This window comes from Notolabrus celidotus, chromosome 7, assembly GCF_009762535.1.
Source record: "Notolabrus celidotus isolate fNotCel1 chromosome 7, fNotCel1.pri, whole genome shotgun sequence".
NCBI classification, from domain to species: domain Eukaryota; kingdom Metazoa; phylum Chordata; class Actinopteri; order Labriformes; family Labridae; genus Notolabrus; species Notolabrus celidotus.
The window spans coordinates 12672904-12685067 of NC_048278.1; the positions used below are offsets into that span (position 1 = coordinate 12672904).

Consider the following 12164-nt stretch of genomic DNA (forward strand, 5'->3'; position numbering starts at 1 on the left):
TAACTGACAGAAATCTTTGTTCTATGGTAGCTTGGCCATGAGGCTCAATATCAGCAAAATGTGGTTCTCCCGAAGTCCATCGCTGTGGACTTCGGGAGAACAGAGGGAACCTTCCCTGGTGCAAATACTTAAAGGTCCCTTAAAAAATAACAATAATAATACAGAAAAAAGAACTGGACTGGACTCAGCACTTAAGCACTCTTCCAGCAGAAAAAAAGAGCAGTCTGTTTTCCCTGAGGATCTCTGTCCTACAGTGTGAGCAACAGGCTCCAGCTGGTCTTAACTATTCAGAAGTAGACAGTCAGTTATTAGTACTTCATCACTAGGTTTAGGAGGATGTTAGTGCCAAAATTCAAGCTTTCACTTGCACCCATTTTAAACGACCAATGAATCAAAGTAGCTATTAGGAAGAGCAGCCTGTTACCAGAGTTGCCATTCTAAATACAGACTCTGTCAGAATGACCATAATCACATCAATCTGCTTGAAGAGGAGATTGGTTTGTGCACCGGTGGGAAAAACTAGAGGAGAGGCAGTCACACAGGAGAGGTTAAAGACAGAAACTCTAGGATACAATGCAAAAATGTACAACTTTATAGATAGCACGTGAGGGAAACATTTCAAACAACATGATATGGGATACAGCAGCGTTTACAGTCTAACATGTGGAAAGGAGGTCCTGCTCACCCTGTTACAAACTTCTCACTATACATTATCCTTGACTTATCCAGGCTATGCCCAATGATTGATTCTGATTTGTCAAAGCCCCATGACTCAAGTGATTCATTCTCACCTATACCAAGTAACTTAAACCATGAGAGGTAGTGATAATAGCAAAAATGTTAAAAGTTGAGACATTCCAGTCATTTATGTTTGGAGGTATGTGAACCGCAAAGCTCTGAGAAGAAGGAGAGCTGAAAAAAGAAAGAACTGTCAACATAACTATTCCTGCTCATCTTGTGTAACGTTAGCTTCAATGAAAATGTTCTGTTTGATGTAAATTATAGCCAGTAAGCCGGCCTATGTTTTAACTTGACCATGAATTGAATTGTTCAGTTTAGCATTAATTTGTCCACAAGGCTGCTGCTAAGAATTTGCTTCCATGGAAGCGTCAAAAACCATGGAATCTGAGGGACTCATGTTTTCAGCCCTATAAATAAATCATTTCAATCAATAAAATTATCTTTACATAAATATTTTGAGTCAACCTGTCATGTCTACAGTTAATATCCAGGTGGTAAGTAGGATATGGTCTGTAAGCTTTTCACTGACTGCTCAAGGAGAGGAAGGAAAATGTGTCTGTAAGTTAATGTGTGTGTGTATGTGTGTGTGTGTGTGTGTGTGTGTGTGTGTGTGTGTGTGTGTGTGTGTGTGTGTGTGTGTGTGTGTGTGTGTGTGTGTGTGTGTGTGTGTCTGTGATATTGTGTGTTTGTACAGCACATGCTCACACACAGAGCTTGCTAATGGGTATGTGTGAAGAATATGAAGTGTGTCTGTAGTTGGACTTTGTGCACATGTTTTGTGTATCTGTGCTCAGAGGTCGGCAGCATGAGCTTCTGGCTGCAGGGCTGAATGTTTAACAGTTTAACATGTAGGAGGGAAAAGTGAATGTGTGGGACTTGGTCACAGTAAAAATGATGATACTGTTGTTTCCTATAAAATTCTTGAGTGTTTACTGTGAAAAATACAACATTAAGCTAAATGGAATGGTAAGAAAAAAGTTCTAAGATTGTTTTTTGGTTAAGATGACCTGTTGAGTTTAAATAAATGTGTTGGTTTCTTGAGGAATGACCAAAGAGCAAACTTTACTCACACTGAATGTGTGAAAGGAGAGCAACAGGGCAGCACGATTTCATTAAAGGTGTGAATAACCAACTTACCAGTTTATTTTCATGTCAAAATGACCTACAGGAGGTATTTGAACAAGATTTAAAGTTTTATCAAACATAGCTGCTGGATAGATTATCTAACCAGTGTTCGAAAAATTAGATAGTAACGTGTTAACACGACAAAAAACACAAATAGTCATTTCAGTAATAAGGACAAGAAGGGGTTTTTTTATCCTTTAAATATAAGCATGGTTTGACATTTTGGGGGAGCTCTGTTGTTGTTCCACTTATACGTAATATTATATTTTCCATGCTCAAAGGTGTCTGAAATCAACAATAACATTATACATAAGTCGAAACATCTGTCTCCCCTTTTTAAGATAATTCTGCCTATTCCTCCTTTGGCCATCCATGTGTTGTAACGCTGCTCTTGAATAGTTAGTTTTATGTACTCACCTGAACTCCTCCTCCCTGAGTGGGCAGGGTTTTTGAATGGACTCATGCTAAGTCGTTCATTAATAAAACAAAAAAGTGTTTTTATTCAGTATTTCTGGGCAGTTTATGGATAGTTAGAATTTCAACACAAACACCCCTACCTGCTTGGACAATTTGGATTAACAGAACAAAAAAGGACAGCAATGAGTGAAGACAACAGTGCACTGACTGCAGCTCATCTAGCACCCCTAATGGGTCTTGCTGGAAGTGACAGCTCCACGGAGGGTAATGCCTCAGAGAACGACACAGTCTTCACCACCTGCAGCTGCAAACCTGGGCCTGAACCTGGTGAACCTGTTGAGCTTTACATTTGTAAGGACTGGCTCTAGTCCCATCTACAATTGGTGTATTTTCAGGATCCAACTGGTCTGTTCTCTTTTGGTGAGACTGACTTCATATTGGAGCTGTTATTTCAGCACCATGGACAGCGCTGTCGTGTTTGCAGTGTGCAGCCTGAGCAGAGGGCACTACATTTAGTTTCTTAGCGTGCTTGCTTTTTGAGGTTGTAAACAGAACATTCAATCCTAAATACATTTTCCTTTTTTTTTGTTTCAATCCATTTGAAAAAAAGAAACATCAGGAAAGTTATGAGACAGTGACAGTCAATAACAGAGCAACAGAGAGGGGCAGAGGTGGAAAGAGGAGGCTGTGAGCTGCAGACAGCTGTTTCATTTCCCTTTCATTAGTAAGTTAAATGTGTTTTGGTTGGCGCAAAGGGTGTGACATCAGTCCTCTAGCTCCACCTGCCAGATTGCTTCTGCACATGCCTTGGCTCCATCAGTGAAATATATCAGCGCATACCGAGGTGTTCTGTTTTCACTTCTCACAATGGGAGCAGCCTCTAGCATGGATGCGGAGTGTCCATTTAATATAAAGTCAATGTTCTCAACTAGTCTAGCCTCATGACCCACCACCAACTCCTTAATGACATCTGCAACCTCATTTTTTGAAATGAATATTTTATTGGCAGGTGACAGCCAGCATTAACTTCACCTACTGTGTCGCAGTGTTAATAAACTATCATAAGGCACACATCCGCAGCCCACTGATAATACCCTTTTTCTGCAACAGCAGCATGATGAAGCTCTGCTGTCATCACCCCTATGCACTTTATATTGATCCTGCAACAGCGCAATATTGGTGTCTAAGTGTGGGACTCACTGAGTTACTGCGTTGCAGAAGCACGAGAGGTAGAAACACAGTGGGAGCTACACACAAACACAAATACAAACACACACACACACACACAAATACACACACACACACACACACACACACACATACATGCACAGCTGTGCCATCCTATCTGCACAGTCACGGGATCATTGTGATCCTGCTCACCCTGTAACACCTCTGTTATGACTTCTGATGTAGGCACAGCAGTGGGGCCACTTTGTCCCAACATTATGCCTCTATGATATTCATACTGAAGGTATGAGGGGCCTTGAGCTGACAATACAAAAATGCCTGAGCAGGATTGGCAAAGCTCTGCTAATCAGCACCAACACAACAACGTCAGAGTCAGTACAACCTCAAGGGATGGCACTATGCAGTGCAGGTAAAAAAAACTTCATTATTACAATTTCAGACATTAGTTTTTATGAACAGATAGATAAACCCTAAGTTTGCTTCCACAGGAATGTAATTGGCTGATAATGCCTCATCTTTATTGTGTCAGCTTCCTGTGTCTGACCTCCATCACAGTCTCTCTCTGTTGCCGCTAAGTAAAAAAAAAGAAAAAGGGATGAATCGAGATAGTGTCTGCTCCATTTCTGCTCTCCACATTTATTCGGGCTTTACCAGGTGAAGTGTGGGAAAGCAGAAGAGTGTGATATTTTAATGGTGTGAGGGAGCATGACCGCGACAGGCGTGAATTAGTTTGAGCATGTGCCAGTGGGTCTCTATGTGTGTGACTTTGCTTTCTTCTGTATTATGAAGACTTCTGCTGCAGTGCCTTCACACATGTGCCTTCACTGCAGACTCCAACCATGATGTCATCTCTCTCCTTTATCTTTCTCTCTCTGAATCTCCCCGCTGTGGGGGGGAGGGGTTCCGTCAGTCGTGATGTAAAGTCAGAGGATCTCATGAGATAGTGCGGAGGAGGAGGAGAATAAGGAGGGAAAAGATAACAGGAGAGTGAAGGGTTAATTTGTACTTTGAGAACATGAGCACCCAGCTGCTATGATGCTGTGCAGAAGCAGCTGCTCACTTTACTTTGCCACGTCTCCATTACAGAGTATTAAAGCTTTAGACCTGACAAAAAAACTAAAAGCCTTAAATCCATCAAAAACATAATCTGTACCTTGGATTATGAATCTATTTTTACCTCTTTTTTATTTCCTCCATGGTAGATTATTAAAAGTATTGCTTTAGAAGAAGTGATGTAACATTAAGTCATCTCATAGATCAGCTTATCAAAACCACACTTCAAAATGACATTTGACGAACCAATTCATGTCAGACGTAAAGATTTGCTGCTTTCCTACACTGAACAAATGATTAATGAATGCAATCAAACTTTCTACATGCATGAAACCACTTATTCTCACTTTTTTCACACTATCATCATGTTCTGTTCATGTATCAAACAGCACAGGGCCTTTTTAAACCAACATCGTACATATTACCTTTTAAAGTTCTGAGAATAACCTAAAATGTTTCTTGAACACTCAAATATTGATTTATGTATCTATTGCTCATAAAAGTGATCAGATGAGAACAATTAGAATCATACAATTTTGGAAAATTAAAGACACATTGCTCATTGAGTTTATACTTCATTGAGTACCATTGCCCACAATTATTTGTCATTAGGAGTTATTCATATTCTTATTCATATTCATTAATATTATTATAATTATTGTTGTAGGTCTGAGATGCCGGTCATATGTTGTGTCTAAGCCAGAATGAAATGTAGCTCTTGTTAATGACTGTCAAATGCTATACTGCTCTATTACCTGGACGTAAACCATCACAGATAACAGATGGCATCTTGTGGTGCATTTTTGTCAGCATGTCAATCAAGAAATAGAAATATAGTTGTACGTAGGCTGTGTCTGGTTAAACTGGCATACAACCACTCAGAGAGGACATAGTGTAACCATCACAGGTATCTGGATGTTAACCTGCAAGGATGACTGAACGCTGGTGTTGCAAGCTCTGCAACACTCAGGAAACCAATTCAGCCACGGACTCTGTGATCCAGAATTCACTGTTTTCTGAGTTCTTTCTTACCTTAAGACTAGTTGGCCAGTCAGGATTTCATTTTCCATTCAAAGGAAGTAAGTTTGTTTGAATCATTCAAGGTAAAGAGTGACCATATTTCATGTAGTTAGCTCTCATACAGACATTGACAGATTGTATTGACTAAATGTGAGCCCAATAAAAGCTCCAGTACTGGGGAAGAGAAAAACTGTCCAGAGCAGCAGCAGCTTTAGTCCTGGCTGAGATCTTCAAAGAAAAGAAAAATACCAGCCAAAAGAAATCATATTCAACCCCAGAAGGTGAGACTGTTATCCTGAAATCATAAAAACTGTGCCATCAGGCAGGTGTGTTCATACAAACATCTGTGCAAACTTGTGGAAAACATATCAAGTATGTAGGTCTGCTCATGTTGCTTACTTGTGTGCCAGGTTGGCTCAGAGACTCCACTTTCTCCACAGACTGAGACTGTTTAGTGTGTGGACAAATACTCTTCACATTTCACAGTATAGTCCTAAAAAGTACCATCAGGTATGGCATGAAGGCTTGTATATGAAACTCAATGCTCAGTTAAAATTAAAAAAACAAGCGCCCCATGTACTGAAGCTGTAGTCTTCATGCCAGCAGTTGCAAATTTAGCTCCTGACCTTGATCGTGTGCTGCATGTCACCCCCCACTCTCTGCTCCTCACATATATTGCCTCTCTTCCGCTTTCCTTTTAATAAAGGCAGAAATAAGTAGAAAAAAATAAATGAAGTGATTAGGAGGAATGAACAACCGTCCCTTCAGCCCATTTATGAAGGGTAGGTTCTTAGATTCGCACATTAAATCACCAGGGACCCTTCACACATGCTCTACCCTGAATATGAACTGTTACTTTCAGGCAGATGTTTCAGAGCCTGTAAGTGTAATAGAAACAGATCTAAGCCGTCTTTTCTCTGGACCTCAATCAAACTGCTGAACTACCAAGCAGCTAAACCCGACTCTTAATGATCAACATTATGATGTGGAGCATTTTACTATTATATTACTCATTCTATTTGTCTCCTTTAGCCTGTAGTCTTTCATAATGTGAGTCATTCTTATCTTTTCTAGTTTTTTATGCTGTATGTAGTATGGTTCCTTGATATGATTTATTTATTTATGGTTGCTGTCTGTGCTAGATTTGTTTTTCTGTCACAACAAGTTGCACAAACCAGAATGTTGCTCTGCACTACTACCCAAGGCAAATTCCTTCTCAAGGACATTTAAGCATATCTAATCTAATAAAAAGGAGAGGGGACAAAGACGTCCAAAAAAATTGACTCTGCTCCCTGTGTGTTGTAACCGTCACATCTCAAATCTCACTGATGCAACAGGGAGCCTGAACACCAGCCTGGAAATGACCAAGTGTGCATATGCAGTCTGATACATCTACTACATACATTTACATGTCTGCATGAGCAGCACTCAAGTAGTTGCATGTGTGTGCATGATGTCTATAGTTAGAAGTCATTTATTTGCCTTCAGTCTGCCAGTCTGGACAGAGGGGTAGAATTCTGCAGCTTATGCCCTCTTGTATATTCAAACTTCAAAAAGACAACGGTTATGTTATTCAGAAAGTCTTCCGGTCAGAGTGACAGCTTTCTGACTCTTCTCTCCACAACTTGTGAATAAGGTTTCACAGGCCTGGGGGACGTGAATCCTGCTCTGCCCACGAAAGAGCGACGTAAACACTGAGCTCAGCTCTGAACTTGACACTCGCCAGAACTGGATCTGTGAGCGCTTCCTTTCTGTGATGTCAGCAATAAAGAGAATAGAAAATATCTGTGGTAGAGAGAGAGGGGAAGATAACAGTGTGAAAAAGGGAGATGAAGGGTAAAAAGGGTGATGTGGAGAGAGGATAAAAGAAAAGCAGCTTGAGGAAGAGAAAGGTAAAGACAGAGCAGAGATGCCAATGATTGGACAGAGGAAGGTGAGAGTGTCCCCAGCTCTCTGATGTCCATATTTCAGTCCCTGCTGCCACCAGAACCACCTCCTCCTCCTTCACATCACACTCACACTTTGATGAAATAAACACACGCACAGGAGGGGATGAGTTAGCCACTGCTACTGCAGCACCCCTGGTGGAAAACTGATTTTGAGGTGTGTGTGCATGTTTTATGAAGAGTGGACAGTAAGGCACAGTGAACAGCAGAAGCACAGCACAGCCTAGTGGCAGAGGGAAACACAGCCTGAGGCAGGAGGAGGGATCGGTTTAGGGAAAGTTTGAGTTTTTCACAGTAAAATGACAAAATGTGATGATTCTGCTGGACTTAAAGGTCTTTGATAAAATGCTGAATACTCAATTGACACTGTTTACGAAAATCTGTAAAGCTGACATTATTTCTGCATCAATTCATATTGATAAGGATCTCAGCATGGGGTATGTTATAAATAGAAAATACATGAACAGAGACACTTGAACATTTAGAGTTATCTCCAATCAATACAGCTGTTGTTCCAGTTCCAAACTTTGCTGGATTGAGCACACTCAATTGAAGAGGAACTCAAGTATAACTAGCACTCCATGAGACTTCACAGTCCACAGTTACTACATCCCGTACAAAAGCTAATGAATCCTTTTGTAGCTCCAGATATAGCTGCACACAGTCTCTAAACTGCCTCAGGTGATGTCCTTTGTCCAAGTCTGTGCCATCATGAGCCAACAGTGTTAATGGAGTGAAATGCTTAATCTGTGGACAACTTTTGGTTTCACAATCTTTGTTTGTGATTATCATTTTCATCCAGTCTGTGCAAGATCAGGCCAATTGGCATCATACGTATTCAAGGCTGTTTTATATACAGTGACAAGCAGAGGAGTGTCCTTAGGTAGCAGAGTTTTAAACCTGGGATGTTCTGAATTGAGTAGCGTGGCAGTATTTAACAAACTGGACAGCAATTTATGTTCAAACTACTTACAAATGGTAGTGGTGTTGGTTGCATGAGGGATAATGTGAAGAAAGTGACTTCAGACAGTGTGAGCAAGTCTCATCTCACTAAGGGATTCTAATTTGCATAATTACCAGTTCACTACACATTACACATTAATAAACTGAGCCAAGCATTTCAGACACTCCTACCCTTTGTCATCAGTGCAAACCATAGACTGTATAAAATATAAACGCAGTATCCGTGAAGTCACCCATCTTTTCCTGAGCGCTGTTTTGAAGCAAATCGACGGTGGCAGCCATATTGGAAATGGGGAACTCAACCAGGCAGAGTGTGACATAAAGGGGCGGAGTTTGAGCCTCCTAGCCAACAGCTATATGTTCCCGACCGGGAGTCAAGTCAGCCATGTCCTTATTTGGGCAAAAACTTGTCATCTTAATATCTTCTGAACCGTCGCGTTAGAAAAAAATTCACCCCCCGTACAGTGTGTGCCGATAGAGAAATAGCTATGTAGGGAGAAGCCGTTTTTTGAACCAGGCTGTAAACATGTTTATTAATGCTGCAAAGATCTTCTTTTTCCCATTCATGTGTATGTGGTTTCCGGTGTTTCTGCAGCCGGCCTCAAGCGGATTCTTGACGAATTTGCAGTTTATAACACTTCTGCATGGGCTTCATCGTTTGAGACCGGAGGTTGCCGCTTGGTGCAAACTAATTTTAGGATAACAGCAACAGCAAAACATACATATATTGCTCCATGGTAGATAAAAGGATAGTTTGCATGGAAGCCTGATCGTGCTCATTGTTACTGTGTAGCTTTTTGGACCCGTCTCTCAGACAAAGTGTTGTTATATTTTCTGAAACTGTGTCTTAATTGCTACAAAAATGTTTTAAAAGCAAGACATAGTTTAGAAGAGTTCCAAATGATAAATCATTTCCATTATTCAAAAATAATGGTACATATTTACCCCTCTGTGTCTACAATGTATGGCAAATGAAAATCAAATACTGGTACATTGTTGCATTTGTTTTGGAACTGTCTATAAATGTATCAGGTATTGTCAATATCTATATCTTTTTCTCTGCAGTTTATCAAACGACTTCCTGCTGACATAGACTTGGTCCTTTTTGGGGGCTTCAAAGGACTCCTCAACTCTCACATTCAACACATTCAAACGGCTCTACTGATGGCATAGGATTTAAAACCTGGCAGCAGGAATGAGTTTTGGTTTCCAGATGGGAATTTGTAAACCAATAATCTAAAATGTCAAGAATTCAAAGAATCTTGGGGCCCCTTTATGCAACATTTAATATATTGAATAATTCTGGCTGTATTTTGTATTGATATCCGTTTTCGCTGTTCGTTTTGACAAACTCCCACCATGGACAACTCACAATCAACTATCATATGTATGTGATCTAAATGACAGTATGTATGATGTTGTGTCCTTGAGAGGTGATTCAAATAGATACTCTGGATTATCAGTGTCCATCCACCCTGGTTGTGTGTGGCTGCGTGTGTGAGTGTGCAAGTGAGTGCTGGTGTGCTTATGTTTTGTTTTTTTTATTAGTCAAGGTTGAATTTTAATTGGGTCCACATGTTATCAGAAATATGTCAGTGAAATATAACACACCAAAAAACATACACACCAGTCACACGTTTTGATTTCTCTTGTCAGCTTGTTGCAGCTGAGCTTGTTCTTCCTCTCTGCATTTAATGTTCGGTCCTTTAAAGCATCCCTAATTTAGACACACCTACCTTTTGTTGTCAGTGCAAACAAATATAGGAAAACAGCAACAATAAAACAAGGCAAAATGCTCCAAGGTAGAATGGTCTTCACTGTCACTGTGCATTGCTACAAAAATATAAATGAAATCTTGAAACCACAGCATCCTTCCTTTGGCTGCAAAACATTTTTTTCTTCAAAAAGTCTCTCAGGCCTTTCTGAAGCGTCCCAAAGTGCCACACTCACACCTTTTTGTGTTTACATCAATTCTTTTTTACACTCTTTCACAAGTGATGAACACTGCTCACTAAGCCTCACTGCTGACCACTGGGAACTCAATGTTGGCAAGCATAGTCCGTGAGAATGTGTCTTTGTTTTTGTGTGTGTGTACCTGTCTGATAGGCTCTGGAACCCGGTAGCGGCAGCAGGAGTGTGTGAGGCGTACAGCTGTGTCCACGCTTATCTTATGGCCAACGGACACATACACTGGCTTGGAGCTCTTGTCGGAGCTTCGCAGTGCCTGAAAACAAAGAGAAACATGTGAAATAACTTTTCCAGGTTACCGTCTCTCTATGCTTCGTCTCATCATACAGATTTTGTTGAGTTTGACTTTTTAGCAAGTTTTGTTTTCTTTGAAGGCGGCAGTAACAAAACAATACATCTGTCAAAAGTGTTTGCCTCTTTGTATGTGTGTGTCTGTCTGTCCTTTGCCGCACCTTTCCGAGCACTTTGCCCGAGGCGGCTGTGAGTGGGAAGCTGTCTCCTCCTTTCTCCAGAGCAGCTATCTGCGGAGGCAAGGAAACAAAAATCAAAGTCAACAAAGATGTACAGCATGCCAATACAAACAACAGCAAACTGAAAACTATTAACCCGCTGTGGGGGCTTCAGTTTTGTTCTTTAAACTCTGTGTGACTTCACTTTCACGTCTACACAGATGTAGTGCTACTGTACACTGAAAACAAAGGTTTTTTTATATTCAATAAACAAGAAGTGATTTAACAGTGATTTAACTCTCTAAAAGATAAAGGTTAACATTCAGAAAAATAGAGAAACTATTATTGCAACAGATGTAGAAGAGAGAACCTGTTGAACTCTGCCTTCAATCTGCAAACTTAAGCAACATCCTCAAACATTGTGCGGTTAAGCTGAATATTTTTGCTTTGTTTCACCCTCAGTGTAGAAGAGCCTGTTCAGATAAGTAACACTTTGCAGAACAAAGTGCATTTCATGCTACCGAGGAAAAGCCATCTTCCTACATCCTCTAACATAATCCTTTTTTGAACTAAGAATACACCAGCAGTACCCTGAAGCAGAGCTGAAGAATCTAAAGTCATGAACTTTGTTTTGTGAGCAAAAAAGTTGTTTTTGGTCAAATTACTCTGCTAAAAATATAACACAACTAAATTAAGCCTGCAGAAATAGGCAAACTGGTTAAATGCCCATTAATTTACTATGTTGAGGGGATGACCTAAACCTGCTGAGCCGACTCATAGCTGTGAAACTGCTGTTTTGTATTGTTGCAATTTAAGCGCCAACTGCTAATGTCTGTGTGTCTATGCATGCATGTGTGGGTGTGTACAGAGACGCCTTAAGGCACATGCTTGCTGAGTCTAATGTTGTGTTCACACCAGACACAAATATGATTATTCTCTTCAGTGAATTACATGTAAAGTCAATGTAAAGACTTGATTAGGTGTGAGTTCTTGTCGAGCAACACCAATGACTTATCGCTTCATGTGATAGTTAAAAAATCTGATCTTCAGTGAATCATTCGCTCCACAACGGCCAGTCAGCATGGAGATCCTGTGTACTTTGAATTGATGAACAAATCATTCATCTAGAAAATGGAGGAAAAATGTATGCCTCTGTGTAGCTAAGTGGGACAGGAGGTCGTTGTATCTGTTTAGCTGTGAAAACCTTTGTCTGTCACTTGATTCCAGCCATCAGTTGTACCAGCAACTTAGCACTGCCACAATTAGCATAACCGGCCTCACTCCTCTGACTAGA

The 12164-nt window shown here is 40.5% G+C and overlaps 1 protein-coding gene across 5 annotated transcripts in view; it reads right to left on the bottom strand.

Moving 5' to 3' along the window:
- LOC117815281 (endonuclease V-like) overlaps nt 1-12164 on the bottom strand; it is a 103838-nt gene that overhangs the window by 73428 nt on the left and 18246 nt on the right. For all 5 annotated transcript variants that reach the window (XM_034686907.1, XM_034686905.1, XM_034686908.1 and 2 more), the window contains exons 6-7: nt 10874-10942; nt 10549-10677 (exon numbers count right to left, since the gene is read on the bottom strand). In XM_034686907.1, coding sequence (XP_034542798.1) covers nt 10549-10677; nt 10874-10942 — 198 coding nt within the window. The remainder of the gene's footprint in view (nt 1-10548; nt 10678-10873; nt 10943-12164) is intronic.